Genomic DNA, 16,608 nt, shown 5'->3' on the forward strand with positions numbered 1-16,608 from the left:
TCAGCAGGTCTAACACCAGCCTGCACAGTTTAGTGTCTTGCCACTCAAAGCACTCTGCATTTGTTGGGTTGACTCTGAACTAGAGCTGTGATGGAGAAAGACTACAAGATGGCGTTGGTTTAGGAATGGCGCTCATTTGAAATGGCTTTGGCATCAGCTTTATTTAGACTTGAGCTTTTCTTTGAGAAATGAGCAGACAGAGGTACTTATCTTATCTTAGAGGTAATTTATCTCGAAAAAGGATGTATTTGCTTCCTCTTCTACTTCTTTGACACTGCTCGGTAGACTGATGTTGTTCACAGCATGAACAACATGAAGTCATGTTGTTCATGCTGTGATTGGTCCTAGCGCTGCGTGTGGAGACAGTCTGAAAGATAACCATAGATTCCGCCCGACGACCTGTCGTGGCCAGACTATATATTTACATATATAGAGCCCTTAATAAGTGATGTCACGCGCCCAAGCCACCGCCCCCCAGCTTAATCTATCAGCATGGTTAACATCAGCACACAGATGGATTAGATAATCTAAAGCAGTGATAGCTACATCCCTAAATTTAAGTTTGTTAGCTTAAATTAAAATGATACAGCTCTGGAAAATGACTGGAGAGGGTGTTTTTGCCCTCCAGTGTTGTGTTGATGTGCGCTATTACCCGGATGTAAATAATAACATTCAAGGGGTCTATAAGATGGCTTACCTGGCTAGCATTCAACAACACAATTAACTGAATTTCAATCATAAATTTTGATTTTCCACAGTTAAAACAAAGCTAAATAAACTGAACACTGCTTTATTTGATGTTTGCATATACCAAATAGGGGGCCTAAGTCACACCCATCTACTTCTGGACCATGGGTCCCTAGAAGAATGAAAAAGTGAAGTCAAGTTATTTTCTAAGCTCTTTTGTTATGTGCCATGGATTTCACATAAGATGTCTGTGAATTTTAAAGACATATTCTGATGCCAAGGAAGCACTTATTTTTGAACGGGGGCAAATATTTTTTTAGGTTTTATGTAAAAATCATCAAATTGAACCAGACACAGAGAATAGCAGAGTAAAAATGGCTGTAAGTTGCATGAGCTTTGAATCCTTCCAGCAGGATGAAAGAACCACCATAAATCTGGCCATGTGGTAAGTAGCAGCTACGCTTGGACAGAGGAGATTCTGTGGTGATGTCATGTATGCGATGTACCGATGTCTGATTTGTAAGCCATAGGAATTATGAATTTTTACAAACTTATTTTACAAACTTATAGATCTCCAACATTACACACTCCATACTGTACATTAATGCCACTGTTTTGCACATACCAACCTCTGTACATTTTATATCTCTTATCTTATTGTTTACTTTATTCATTTGTAAAACACGTATACACACTATACACACACTCACACGCACACATGTAGAACAATATATTAAAAATAATAATAATATACTTGCATAAACATTTAGTAATGTATATACATTACAACCTATACATATTATTACTTAGATTAGACATTTTTATATTTTACTTGTTTTTACATTACTGTATTTTTGCATAACTCTGTTGCTGTGAAGCTCGCACACAAGAATTTCACTCGCATGTACTGTACCAGTGTACCTGCACATGTGACGTGACAATAAAAGTGATTTGATTTGATTTGATGTGCGGTCGAAACGCACACCGTTACTTTTTATTTAAACTGAAGCACAACATATGTGTGACCCAGGGCATAATACAAAGCAGACTAAAAATAGCTATTATAGCACCGATGACTTGCATTCATTTTTTAGTTCTTCCGGGGACCGATGAGCTGACCGGAAAGGGAGGAGACAGGCTCCCTATACATATCTTTCCATCACCAATGAGCTACACGTTTTTTTTAAGTTGAATTAATTTAGGCAAAGGATTCTAAAAATGGAAGAAGCTTCTAGACCAGGAAGCCCTACAAGGTGAGGATAAAAAGATCTTGGAATAGAAAAAAAAAGTTATTTCTAAGTCACATAAAAGAACAGCTCATGTGCACTTGATATTATCCTCAAACCTAAAAAAAAATCATGTTGCCCTCTGACTGACTTTACTGATGCATTTTTACAATTTTGCTGTCAGAAGCAACTTACCCACTTATTTTAAATCTTCCTCTTGAATGCTGATGGTCCTTGGTCATGGCAATCCTAGTAGGTTCAAATGAAGGCAACTGGACTTGTCTGGCTTCGCTTCACATCTGGGGAGCTTTTCTTGAACTGACAAAGCTCCTCGGATGAGAAGCAAAATGTCTTTAAGGAACTAAAAAGGTTCAGTTTCCTCCATCTGAACAGGCTAGAACTCTTTTTGATTATCAGGGATAATCATTCACACCTAAGAAGCACAATGCGGACCAAATTAATGAGTTTGTGTTATTTTAATAAAGTTGAAGTACTTCAGCAGAGTAATTTTTCATCAGTTTATTCAAGGCTGCCTTTTGTAGACATTATACTTAGTGAATATTAAGATTCAATTTAAAAACTATTAAAAAGAAAAAAAGAACTTGATTAATACTAATATCCTGTGTTTTGTGGGCCTGATTAATAAATGTATCCTAAGATTGCATGAAAGTTTTCATAGTTTTGTTAGGGCTGGGATGACATGACTTCTATATGACAATTCTAGGATGATACTAACTATAAAAAAAAGTTTAAAGCCTCTCAATATCAGCAAGAACACGACGCCCCCTCCCTGCCCTAAACACTAAGCCGTATATTTGGAACTACAGCCTAGCCAAAAATCAGGTAACCCAGGACTGTGAGAATGACTCACCAGACTAATTGGGGAAAGACCAGACTTAACCCAGAACTGAGAATCAGCAAAAAAAAAAATAAATAAAGAAGCATTTACACAATCCAACCACGAGTTCCTCATTACAAATGAGAAATGCGTTGACAGAAAATGTTTGCAGGTTAATTGAGAGCCTGTAAACCTTAAGGTAGGAATGTAAGAAAATATTGTGATTTTTTTTCCTGCAATATTATGTCGATATTCAAAAGCCGTGAATCGAATTTTGGACAAATTTAAATGCAAACATTTGTGTATTTTCTTTTCTTTTGGTGGAATTCAAACGCCGACCGCTAGTTGGCAGCAGTGTGCAATGGGTTTTGTTTCCACCAGTGAAATGTAAATCCCTCTATTATGGTTCAGATACCTCATGTTAAACATGTTACATATCAGTTTGGACTGTTAATTGAATTTTCCTACAATAAATTCAGTCTAGAAAAATCATATTGTCTGGCTGAATGTATCGGAATATATAGTGATATATCGTATCTTCTTTCCTGTATCGTGATGAGTATCGTCAGAATTTCACCAAAACACATCCCTAGTAGTTGGTATCTGTACCCATCATACAGACACAACAAATGGAAGAAAAAGACTTCAGAATTTTCTTCTAGATGCACTTAGACTGGGGCACCCTGGATCTTATTCATATGCAAACATGTTGACAAGAATGTTGAGAAATGTAAATTAAACTCTTGTTAATTGTTTATTTATGGATATATATTTTTAAATACACTCAATGTATGTGGTTATGGATATTTCTATGTTAGTAGGAAGTACATGACTTTGAAAGCATATTGTTGAATAGAAATGCCCTCTTTTTATCTAATCAATACATCGTTATAGATCATTTAATAGTCAAAATATGATAGTAAGAGCACACTGATACAGCTTTCTCTTTAAATGTTTTTACAATCTATTCTGGGAATACATAAGTGTCTTTGCAGGACAGCATATATCAACGTTCTGATGCAAGATGTTGCACATAACATGTACAAGTATGTTAAACTGCTTGATCATCATTGAATCAGCTGAAACAGACACTGTAAGATTAATAATGCTGCTGCAGCAAAAGCTCTAAAACAGCATCTTCTGAAGAAGCCCCATCCATTCAGACTAAGCAGATTCTTCTTCTTATGAAATGTACTTCCAGCCACTTAGATAAAAACAGAACAGGCATAGCAAAAAGAAAATTAAAATAAATTGTAAATTAAAAATAAAAAGTAGTTAGATAAATATTTCAAATGCAACAAATCTACAACGTCATTACTGAGCCACTGTATAGTCCGCAGATTACCCCAGCAAAATGTTGCTGTTAGCTTGAAGGCAGTAGCCTAGTTTATGGCTCCAAACCCCTAAATGCAAATGCGAGGACAACACACTTGGACTTGACAGCTCTCTCTCTCTCCTTGTCTCTGTTCTCTCTATTGTTGTGATCCAGTCTTTTGTGGAGTGAAAGTAATGTAGAGGCCCTGAAGCTCTCTTGGCTATCAGGAAATGATTGTAAGAGGTGTCCACTGGCATCAACATCACAGAGCTGGGTGAAAAACCACACAAACCCCCAGCCCTAGCTAATGCCCAGGCACGATCCATTCTTCAACATCACCATTTCGGGGGGGGGGGGGGGGGAAATCAGTGATCATTATAAACCCTACACATCACGCTACAATGATCACTTTCATCTTTCCTTAAGAGAGAAACTGTTTCATATTAATTTTATTGAAAATAATATAATGAAAAGTGGCGACTAGGCGATAATCACTTTCACCATTTTTAAATGCTCCTGATGCTGCATGCTCTTTATTTTTCACTTTAGCAGAAAAACTCCCAGAAAAAAACAGACATAATCCACAAAATATATAAAAAACGATTTACCTTTGTAATGGTTTGAATTATCTAGAGATTATGAGTGAGAAAGACACATTTAAGGCAAAGAATACAACTAAACTATCGCCTGTGATTAAGAGAGGTAGCCACATACTGTGCATTACTCCAACATTACACTTAAGTAACAGATATAATTTCCACTTAATATTATATTTGATATGATAGCATAATTCCCTAAATCTGCAGTATAGGGCTGTACAATATTTTGTAAATCAGTGGGCTAAAATAAACAGTTTGGACTGCAAATTAAGTGTTTAATTTTAAAGCTACAAGGGAAAATTTGGAAAAGTTAGCTTAAAACATTTGTTTCATGCCTTCTTACAACATTCTAAACATAGTATAGCTATAAATATATTATGTAGATTAGAAAAAAAAAACAACAACAACAAAGCCCTATACATTATATCCATTTTCTTTTTCTTTTTGGTCCCATGACTGCACTGCTATCAAGCAGCAATTTTAAAAAATGCAACATTTTCCCTGTTCTTGAACTCACAATTGCTATGTGCTAATGGATATCAGCACACAAAACCAGAATCAGTGTCTTTTTAGTAGATTCTGTGAAACAAAACAATGGTAGATGGGAGCTGTTGGACATGTTGACAAAAGGTCAGACAGCTCATTTAAACTTTATTCACAAGTCAGGGTAGAATCATACTTGTGAAAGACTGTAAAGGTCATTAATGCATAGTGAGATGTTTGGCTGACATAGTTATGAGTGTTCTGTCATTCTAACTGAATTTAAAATTAATGGATTAATACCCAATTATTGCAGATTTATTGTTTATATGGGTGCTACTTGGGATTCCCCAGGAAGAGCTGGACCAAGTGGCTGGGTAGAGGGAAGTCTGGGCCTCTCGACTTAAGCTACTGCCACTGCGACCCGACTCCAGATAAGCGGATGAAAATGGATGGATGGATGGATGCTACAATCACTGTAGTCTTCAGTCTAAACAGAAAGTTTGCATTAAAAGGCCCTACAGAAGCAACTGATTCAGCTTGTTATTATGCACAGTACGTCACAGAAACATAAAGGAGAAATTACTTTTCGTTTATATTAATAAATGCTACATAATTCATCCCAAAAATGCTTTTTGTTATTTTTTCTATAAAAATAATGTTAAATCGGGCTCTGTTCTGTTCAGTTCTGTCTGATATTTGAAGTTTTTTCTTTTGTGTGCAAAAGGATTTTTAAACTTTTGCTACTTTGTTATTATATTTTTTTATTGTTGAAGCTGTTATGGCAAATCTGCAAACAAGCTAGGTTTTGAATGCAAACATGGTCACGGAACACTCACTCCTCCTCTTGGGTATCTTCCCTGAGATGCTTCTACTGGAACCGGAAACACAATGCAGGAGGAAACGAAATAGTGCTAAACACCATTTGCTGTTTCTACGTCCAAACCATAGACTGTACATCCAAACGTCTTCTGTTTTCTGTGACTTTAAATGGTGTTTTTCTTTTTGGGACTCTGGTAGTTTGTCCTAAAGTTGAAGTGGCAGCCAGCTTTTTCTTATTGTCTGATACTATTGAGCAGAGAACCTCTCACACCAGTGGTGTTCTGTTGCGTTCTGTGCAGCAGTTCGGCGAGACCAAAAACTGAATTGTCCAATAGTTGCTTCAGTCCGAAACATGTTATTAGCGGAGATTTTTTGACAAATACGAGAGAACTACTTTATTTGGGTTTTTTTTTATCAACACAATACTATTTATAGCTATTTTATATTAGAATGTTGTTAAGAGGCATGAAAGCATTTTTTTAGCTTATTCGTTTTCCAAATTTGCTATTGCTGCTTTAATTATAATTGATTACTTTCATCAAAATAGCCTATTTAATCTATTTATCAACCATAAACCTGTTTTCTAGCTCCTTCTACAAAACATAAAATTACAGACTATGAATGTGGGTATTACCTTCCCTACCTTGCTAGAACATTTCCCACTCTGGTCAAAGATTTAGCTGACTTCTGGGCGCTGATTTTAATGGCTGGTTCAGAGCAGCTGACGCAGCTCCTTCAGTAGCACTGACTTGATGGAATGGAAGGATGCTGCATTACCAGGGAGGTTTGCCAAACACAGGAGATACCAGCAGACCAAGCTGTCAGAGGCACTCATGAAAACATTTATCATGAGGAAACAAACTGCAGCAAAACAAACACCAACTCCCACTCTGTATTATTGTCATTGAGTATTGCTACTTCACTTATCTTTAATTTTACAAGTATGTTGTATTACTTTCCTCCTGACGCTCTAAAACCAGGGGATGTTTTGACTGAATTTATATCATTATGTAAAATTATGCAAATTTTTATTTCTTTAGAAGACGCTTTTACCAAAACGACTTACAAATTTAGGAATACCAAAGCAGTGAAATAGCCTATCCTGTAGGAGCAACTGGAAAAGACCCATGAATGCATCAGGAGAGCATGGTAAAATCACCAGAAAGGTCACAGCTGGGATTTGAACCTGCGACCTTCTCACTGCAAGGCAACAGTGTTAACAACTGCTCCGCTATGCAACCATTATAACTAATAACATCGTAATGAATTGCTAAACTGTTAATATTAATTAGAAGCTATGCTAACTGATTTTTGACACATGGTAGGTACAACAGCCATTACTGACATAAGCACAGTTTTGTCCAAGACAGTAACAATGAAGGCATACTCCATTCAGCCTCGCTTAACAAACTTGACCTACACTGACAGCCCAGTGAAGGAATACGCAGCAGACAGCCAGTTTGTTTGCACTGAAAGCCATTGTTTACTACTAGTGATGTCACCAGCAGCATTTCCCAGGAGGGCCCCGGGTGGGAAAATGTGGAGATCAGCAGAACTCTATGACAAAGAGCTAACAGCAAAAGTGATCCACCGGCTGATGGCCCAACACCAATAGATTTGAGATGCATAGCACTGTCAAAGCCAACCATTTCCAAATGCAGACTGCACAATGTCACAGTGGAGTACCAGAAAGCAAAGGCTGGAAAATGCTCTAAGACGTAAGCAAACAAGTGGGTGATGCAAAAGTTAATATAGTCATACATTTCTACAGTTTTTCAGCTAATCTCAAAACAAGAGCAATTCTAGTTGTTGTGCATATGTTGGGCCTAGAAACTGTTTCAACTGTTCAGTTGTTCTTTACTTCTTTTTAAACCGAATACACTAGCCTGCAATTTCCACTGCTTGTGGATTAAAAAGCCTGACTACTGGAGAACCAAACCCAACACAAGAAAAATCCACCCGAAAAAGCTTAAGGGAATGTGAACAGGAAAAGAAACTTGTGTAGCAATTTCCAGTCTTCTCAGGCTGCAGCAACTCTAAAATGTCTAAATATGCCGTGCAATTTTCTAAAATAAGCTGCAACTCTTAAGAGGAACTTCAATACCATTGTAAATTTTATTGTCAAAAATATTGATAATTGTATTTGCATTTCTAATTCTGTTTTTACAGGTTTGTTATCAGAGCCATTAGGAAGCCATCAGACAGTGTCAAGTTACACATGTTTATGTTTATGTTTATTTATTTAGCAGACGCTTTTATCCAAAGCGACGTACAGTTTATAACCTGTAGGGCATGTTGTGATCTGTGGGGGAAACCGGAGTACCCGGAGGAAACCCACGCATGCATGGGGAGAACACGCAACTCCACGCAGAAAGGCCGCAGCCGAGTTTCGAACCTGCAACCTTCGTGCTGCGAGGCAACAGTGCTAACCACCGCGCCACCATGCAGCCCTACATATTTGACAAACCACACATATGCAATAAAATAACACTACTATAGCAGGTGGTGCCAGGAACTGCTGCCATCACTGCAGTGGGGGAAGGGGGTCATGTAATTGATTGGGCTTTAGCCCCCAGCTCAAGCCATGAGGATATTTCACATCCCAACCTGTGCATTACGCTTCTTCTATTCCAAATCTACCAACACAGTCCAGCCAGCCAGAAGTTCCACTTGCAGGTATGTGAGATTCAGAGCAGGAAGACTTGATGTTAATGCACCAACTCAACTTTTTTTTCAAGCAACCTCCATATTCCCCATGGTACCAAAGCAAAGAGGAATGGTAAAAAGTAACTGGGCTGTATTTGGATAGCACCTTCTTACTCCAGTTTCACACTGAAAGCATCAGTGACGCGAAACGTCAGCGGAACGTCACTGCTTCAAATAGAATCCATTATATATGGACTGTTTCAAACCAGCAGTGATGAGGCAATTTCCAGGTGCGTCCCAGAAGCGCCTGGAAGATAGGATTGGGTTCTATATTTTGCCACGAGCCGTCAATTTCTGCGGTTAACATAGGGCTAGACAGAAAATCACACACTGTTTTAGTGTAAAATACCTGGTAATTTTCAAAATAAAAGTACCGCAGTGATGCAGTTTCATATATATGAAGCTTATGTGTGACCCAACAGCTTATTTACTCCCAGTATTTTACCAGACACGCAGCGGTGTGTTTTTCATGGCTTTAATCCTGGCAGTGGAGAGGAACAACATCATATATGACATCAAACAGCGATATTGAACGTGATATTCTTGTTTTTGGTTTAATCACAGATTGCATAAACAAACCATGACCTGATGTCTCAAGGGATCATGTGATCTCGCGAGTCCGGCGAAGAGCGCAGCCAGGAAGCCGTACCGTTGCCAAGACTCTCCCATTGGGAAAAGGACTGCTTTGAAGTTGGCGAGCAAACCATTCCGTTGCCGTTTCGTGCTGCTAATGCTTCAAATGTGAAACCTGGGTTAGAGTTCTAAAGCTCCCCCAAGGTGCTTCACAACACAATCAATCATCCACCCATTCACACACACACATTCACACGCTGGTGGTGATGAGCTACAATGTAGCCACAGCTACCCTGGGGCGCACTGACAGAGGCGAGGCCAGCCGTGCCCTGGCACCACCAGTCCTTCTGACCACCATCAGCGGGCAAGGTGGGTTAAATGTCTTGCCTAAGGACACAAAAGCAGCATTCTCTAGTGGGAGCCAGGATTGAACCTGCAACCTTCCAATTACTGGACAACCCATTCTATCTCCTGAGCTGCTGCTGCCCTGAATATTATGAAATGGTATAAGACTGATCTATTTTATTTGGTCCAAAAAAACATGTTATTTAGCCTTCTGGTTTAACCTTTGATTTCAGACTGACAGCTGCCAAGATAAAGCGATTACTTCATGAGGCTAAGGTTTAATTTAAAGCCAGAGATTGCTTTAATAGGTGTAGGAGAGGGTTAGCTTTAAAGGCTTAGTTGTAATAGTGATGTTGAAAGGTGTTCAGGGATCAGAGATGACTGTTTCCTAGCATTTGCAGGCTTTCTCCCTCAGTGGGCAAGCAGTACTTTGGGCACAGAAGTCTATTACCCATGCTGAGCTAAGCAAAGCTTCCATGAAGATCTCCTGTCCATCTTTAGTAATTGAATTACACTGTTATTATGGAGTGTATCAACACAGATTGGTTGTTGCTAAGTGGTATCTGCAGAATAGGCGTGGACTGAGTTTCAGGTTAAAACCCTTAAAATGACTCCATTTGTGAAGGTGAATAAAAAAATAATCATTGTCATTTTTTGTTTTGTTTACAATACCTGTCAGTGAAGCTGGGCTGTGTGTCACTCATTGGGCTATCCGGTTCTAGATTTGCAGAAAGTTGTATCCTTTTAACATTTTCCAGAGCTGATTTCCCAGAGCGTCCTTCTCTGACATTCGTCTGAACAGTGGAGGATCGATATACTTTTAGAGCAGTGTTGATTTGTTGCAAGGCACGTCCTTGGACTAAACAAAATAAAAACACTGAATGCTCAATCTGTCAGCGAGTATTCCCAGTCAAATCGAAGCTAAAGTCCAAAGCTTTTCTTTATATAATCCGGCCCTCTGTCGCATTTAGCTGCACAGTTCCTGGATGAAATCCTACTCCAGCTGCAATGAATATTCTCCCAGTAATAATAAATATACAGCTCCGGCTGGCACAACTTCCCGTGCATATGCGAAGTCTTTGTATGATTCCGTTGCATTCATATCCCGGTTTTCCGCCGGTGGGGAACGTGTAAACAATCCAATCCAGCAGGCACCTTGGCCCAGAGATGCAGTCCGTCTGCCACCACCCCTGCTCAGCCGAGTGGCCTCGGTCGGTGCCTAAATGATCTTTAAAGATGTTGGAAATTCCTGAAGTCCCATTTGGTATTCCCAACTCCAAGAAATGCCTGTCCGTGGCTGTGGGAACGACTCTCCCGTGATCATGAGAATCGCTCAGCACCAACTATTACTGTTACAAGTTAGCAAAACAGCTGTAGCTGTGTTTGGATGTTTTATTAATACAAAACTTTAAACAACGTCTGTTAGATTAGCATGTTTTCCGAAAGTCCTTTCTCACAACAAGCTGGCGTTAAATCTCACCAGCTAACAAAACAGACGAGCTCTTTCAGCAAAAACTTTGCTTGTGTGTGTGTGCGTGCGTGCGTACTCTTATTTCGAGTGCAAATTAAGCAAACTCCCGTCCACAACAATGAACCGGCAAACGAGCGAAAATTACACGTACAAAACACCTCATGAATCTTGCGAGAAGTCTCAGAGTCGAGTCCCTTACGAAGGTCTTCTGAAGCCAGAAAAATAAGGGGGGAAATCCTGTGGATTCGAGTTAGCACGGCGCTACGTTGCATGACTCCATGTTTCCAAATTCAGTCGTTTCTCTTCAGAATTCCCGTGGATGGAAAGGGTGGGTAGCTAAGTGTCCGGCTAACGGCGCACAAAGTAACCTCCACTCTTCTAAACAGCGACCAAGAAGCAGATGGGCTTCAAACTTTCAGCGAGCAGAAGACGTGTTGTTTTCCGACGGAAGACGCCGTTTCCAGAAGAATATAACTTGTAGAAATGAACCAAAAATCCCACTTTCTGCCGCTAGCAACGCCCTAGCTCGCTACCAGTCAGTTGGGGTCCAGGCAGCAGCGCTCCCACTAACCACTTCCGCCAGGGGATGAAGGGGGACACTGGTGATGGAAAACTGGCTAAATGCTAACTACAGCCCTCCCATCGCTGCTACTACATGTAATAGCGATGTAATACGCGTTTGGAAAGGATGCGATGTATTTTAACACACGAACTAGGCAGAAAATAAACACAGGAGATGGTAAAATCTGGCTTTTTTTTACCCAAGATTTTATTTATTACATGAAAACTTTGGTACTTATCTATTACTTCCTCAAGAGCATTTAAAGTATTGTTGCTATTATTGTTGTCATAAGTAGCTCTTAGAAATACCCCAGAAGGTTGGTTTTGACCGCCATCACTTAATGCCTGTAATACAATTTCTATTGTTTTCATTATGACTGTTAGCTTATTGGTGTGGTAACAACTAATCTTTATTTCACTCAACTGAAGTTGTTTAGATATTTGTTAATAACATTTTCAGAAAAAAATCCACGTCAGATCTATACCATTTTTTAATCAAAGTTTAAGTATTCTTTAATTTTTCCAGTATCCTTTCCGAGTCAATCAATTATTGTTTTTTATTTTGCTACATAGACTTGCATTAGTTTTTGTTTGCTTTTTTCTTCAAATGTATTTCTATATTTGTAATTAAGTGATTAATAACAAATAAGAGTCAAGTATTTTATGCATAAGAAGATATCAACATGTGTTAACCTTTCTTAAATTGTCTATTAAATCCAGAAATGTAACCACAATTGAAGACTTTGGTTCAGTGTATGGTGTGGTTTAATGCCATTTTAAAGAGCTGGGGTTAAAAATACAACAAACAATATCTTAAAGTGCCATTCAACACAATGTAGATTATTGTTACCAATCTGCAGCAAACTACTTCTACCTTAAAGCATCCAGATGAGAGTATTATTAGTACTTTCACCAGAAACCGGTCATATGCAGTCGTAGACATGTCTACTGCCCTCTAGTGAAGGATCTACAGGCAGCAAGAGCCAATTCAATGTCTCCTATCGAGTCTGTAATCTCAACATTGACAGAAGATGTTTCATATTTTTTTTCTCTGATCGTTCATATATTGTTATGCCGCCATCGTGTGGTTGGATTAGGTAACTTCAGCAATAGCCCATCGAAGTGTCTTATATTGATTGTAACACTTCTGGTGCCTTGGTTTTGGTTTTAAATGACACGGTGCTGTTTAAAACACACAAAAACACAAATTGCTTCATTTTAATTCAAATAACGGGGTACAAATGTGACATATGGAACCAAGAATACTCTCTCCAAAGTACACCATTTTGCATTGGAGGATTTACATCACAACACAAACCCACAGGTACATTCAGATAGCTAAGGCACAGACGAGTTGTTCTTTTCTGGATGCACACCAAGAATTTTACATGGCAGTCTGATGAGCAGTCATAAAATATCAACATACATGTATTAATGGTAAACAAAACAACGCTCATGGACCTATGCAGAAATATAACAGATTGCCATATTAAGTCTGAACACAAAAATGAAAAGTTGGTGAACCGTAACTTTCTTTGTATGGGACAAAGCCATAAGCACAGATGTTTATTTACTCCCAACTCTTTCAGGAGCTTGTTGCCTCAAAGGTTAGACGATCGGAGAAAAGGGGATCAAAAATGTTCTCTAGGGATTTTAAAACATAAATTCAGATAAAAGATCAGTGCAGTTAGTTTTTTAGCTGCAGACAAGACCTGTTTGACATTGAACTATTTATCTAGCAGCCTAATAAACCAACAGGTCTTTTTATGTGAATGATTCACATATAATCAGTGTCGGGTTTTGTCATTAATGTGAAGGCTTGTTTTTGCAACTACCGGTATATGCATTTGCACATGGGAAATGAAATTAATATGTTCTTTTAGAGCAAAAAGTGGAATAAAAATCCAGATTGAACTGTGTGAATCAACAAAACTGTTTGATATTCCTCTAGTCCCCTGAGTAAACATGAATCTGCTTAGTTTCTTGTGCAAAGAAAGAAATAAATGACCTATTACAAGAAGACGTCCTAACGTTTTTCTGTGACTACAACTTTTCCACCGTCACCCCAGGCCTGAACGTCTCATTCCTAACTGTACACTCCCCTTTTGGAGCAGCACCACATATGACTAGGCCACAGTTTACAGCAGCTGAAAGCAATGTGTGTCTTCAGAAAGTGCTTTGGTTTGGAGCGATCGTCTTTTAAGTCACTTAACTTCATCTTTTTTTTGAGCAACGATCTAATGGGTTTAGGTGGCAGGACCTCAGATGAAGAAAGGAGTGTGTATTACAGTTTGATGGTGTAAAAATAAAATGATAAAATCAAAACCTAAATACAGAATTTGATTTTCTTTGTAGGTCTAAAATGTAGTTTTTAAAGTCAGTCCATCTTCCCTTCATGACCATTAGCTGTAGCAGCCTCTCGGAGGACTCTCTGTTTGTGCCAGCTCTTACTCTTCCGTCTGGCGAACCGAACAATGTCCACCATGAAGACCCAGGATAAGGCGTACATCGCCACTCCTCCACACTTGATGAAGAATCTCGGTCTGGGTGAGATCAGCTCACAGTACAGCATTGTTCCTCCCACGAAGACCCGCATCAACACAAACAGCAGCACGAACAGGACGTCCACAACTTCCCCCAGCAGAGTCTCGTAGTGTCCTGTCTGTTTGAGGAACCAGCGTGCCTGCAGGAGGGGGTTGGTGATCTCGCTGCCAAAGAGCACCGCGCATGACTCGATGCCAGACTCCCCCAGCCACAGGGTGAGCAGGATTCCCAGGATGCTCATGGTGTGGTGGGCCAGCATAACAGGTCCCTCTGTGCGGAAGTACACACACCAGGCCATGTCAAAGATGAAATAGCCCAGACTCACAACCATGGCACTGATCTGCAGAGGAGTGTTCTTAGTTCCTGGGATCCAGAAGCAGAAAACAAATGCCTTATTTCAATATATATTTGTGCACAAACAAGTCAAAACCACACACAAAAAAGCAGTTTGGCAAACATTTAGAAAGAAAATTCCACTGAATTTTGAACAATGATCTACCCACCCACTTTTAAAGGAGGAAAGTGGTTAAAAATGCTTTCACGTCATGCTAAACTAAGCCAAGTTTACCCATCAAAGGCAAACAAAAGATATTTAATTAAAAACTAAAATAGGATTAGGCTTTTCTTTGTATAATTTTACCTCTTAAATATTCAGTTTTATTATATAAATTTAAAAGTTACACGCTGATCATTCCAAAGCACAAGATGTCTTACCCGGATGCGTGAAGGGCCAGGGTCCGTCCACATACCCGATGTATGCCGTGATGCAAATGGCCAGTATGCCGTGCACCAAGGTGACCAGCCGGCAGTTCCATTCGTAGCTCCTGGAGCCATTCACGTTGCACAAGAAGAAGTAGAAAGACGCCCAGCAGAACAGGCACAGAAGTGCACAAACAACAAGCAGCGCCATCTTCTCCTCTGACGACAAAGCAAACAAATCTTCAATAATAACTAAAAGTAAAGCAGCTGAAAAAACTTCTGAGCCAGCTTTGAATCATGTTACAGGATGAGAGAAACTGCAAGGAGGCACGTCTTGTGCTGTGATATCACTTACAGTAGAAAGAAAGAGGCAGAAATACCATCCAAAAATTGGACTGTGCACCCTTTGTAAAAGACTAACAATTAGCCTTTGCTTGAACTATAATAGTACAATAGTTGGCTGGCTGAGTGTCTGGTGGGGTGAGGGGGATGTCTCTTCTTCTGCCGTGACGTTTGTGCTAGGAGGTGAGACCATCCAGACAGGCACAAGAACAAGAAGATGGACGCTTGACTCTCAAAGACTTCAAGTGAGTTTTGAAACTGGTTAAGAAGTCACTGGGTGCTGGGCTTCAGACAGGTCCCTATGAGGAAGACAGGCTCTCAAACAACACGTGCTCATTGAAAACAACATGAATCATTTTAAATGATTGGTTATTGTCTTGTTTCATTTCCTAAACAGTTCCAGAGAAAACAACTAACAAAAATATGACCGCAGCTATTAATTATGTTTTCAATCATTCCCAGATGTCATCAAACATAGCATGACATAATCAAATTGCACGTTAAGTCAACTTACTTATGAAAAACAATAACATACTCAATTTATTTCTCAAGAAAAGCTACAATTTACTCAATTTAAAGGAGGGATATAAAAACACAGCAGCTCGTGCAAAAACGTTCGCACATGTTTAAACTACCACTACTACTTTATTTTTTTTTAGGAACACTGTGGTTGTTTGGATCAGATATTAGCAGTGTAGTCAACAACTTTAACACTTCTGACTGGGATTTATAGTACATACACTTATATCTTAACAATAATAATCTCTATAAGTTTTTATTGGAAAGTTCAGTCCATGGTTGTTGATGTTGGTAGAGAAAAAGACACCTGGAGCTCTCCCACCTATCACCCATAAGGATGCTGCTACATGCTAACAACCAAACTGGTTCTAGTAGCTAGCTAGCCAGTAGCATGCTGGTTACCAGTTATAGTTGGACATTTTTTGGTTTATAAAAGCAAAAACATCTGGTTACCTTGATAGCAACCATCAGGTCCCCTCCAGGTTTACATTCCCGCAACTCGCTGTTCTTTCCAGGTCAAAGGATAAGGTGGCACATTAGCTGCTATTGTTTCAGCAGCACCTTTCATCAGCATCCTTCGACTCTCAGGCGCTCCTAGATCACACAAAAGGTCCAAGTAACTTGTAAGGGAAAAAACGCTGTTAATTTTGTCTTATCCAATACTAAACCTTATCTAAATATGATTCGTACAATTAATACCTGTCAGAATAAAAAAAAACATGTATTCTTATTTGTGGCTCTTTACACGATTTTGTGTATTTTGTTTGAACAGCGACATCTTGTGGTCAATACTGGTAGTTACAACTTCTCTAGTGGAGACCAAATAGAAGCGCATGCAGGGATCAATAAACACCAATTTTCCAAGTAAACGTTTTTTTCAA

The 16,608-nt window shown here is 39.2% G+C and overlaps 2 protein-coding genes across 8 annotated transcripts in view; both read right to left on the reverse strand.

Moving 5' to 3' along the window:
• Positions 1-10,524, reverse strand: part of arhgef12a (Rho guanine nucleotide exchange factor (GEF) 12a) — a 44,823-nt gene extending 34,299 nt beyond the window's left edge. For all 6 annotated transcript variants that reach the window (XM_015951563.3, XM_015951562.3, XM_015951559.3 and 3 more), the window contains exon 1: positions 10,264-10,524. In XM_015951563.3, coding sequence (XP_015807049.1) covers positions 10,264-10,295 — 32 coding nt within the window. In that variant the 5' untranslated portion in view covers positions 10,296-10,524. The remainder of the gene's footprint in view (positions 1-10,263) is intronic.
• Positions 10,525-12,823: 2,299 nt separating this feature from the next.
• tlcd5a (TLC domain containing 5a) lies at positions 12,824-16,499 on the reverse strand. Of its 2 annotated transcripts, XM_054742696.2 has the most exons (4): positions 16,181-16,499; positions 15,222-15,507; positions 14,882-15,085; positions 12,824-14,530 (listed from the first exon to the last, which is right to left on the reverse strand). In XM_054742696.2, the coding sequence occupies exons 3-4, from the start codon at positions 15,075-15,077 to the stop codon at positions 14,001-14,003; spliced, it is 726 nt and encodes a 241-aa protein (XP_054598671.1). In that variant the 5' UTR covers positions 15,078-15,085; positions 15,222-15,507; positions 16,181-16,499; the 3' UTR covers positions 12,824-14,000. The 2 variants fall into 2 exon arrangements, with proteins under 2 accessions (XP_054598671.1, XP_015807040.1); XM_015951554.3 differs by lacking the exon at positions 15,222-15,507 and having other exon boundaries at positions 16,181-16,498.
• Positions 16,500-16,608: the final 109 nt, after the last annotated feature.

This window comes from Nothobranchius furzeri, chromosome 13 (assembly GCF_043380555.1).
Source record: "Nothobranchius furzeri strain GRZ-AD chromosome 13, NfurGRZ-RIMD1, whole genome shotgun sequence".
NCBI classification, from domain to species: domain Eukaryota; kingdom Metazoa; phylum Chordata; class Actinopteri; order Cyprinodontiformes; family Nothobranchiidae; genus Nothobranchius; species Nothobranchius furzeri.

Bases quoted from the DNA above. Each gene is read 5' to 3' on its own strand.
- tlcd5a (XM_054742696.2), bottom strand. From the start codon at position 15,077: ATGGCGCTGCTTGTTGTTTGTGCACTTCTGTGCCTGTTCTGCTGGGCG. The intron at 14,531-14,881 runs GTAAGACATCTT...TCTGGATCCCAG, and splicing joins CTGGCCCTTCACGCATCCGG to GAACTAAGAACACTCCTCTG.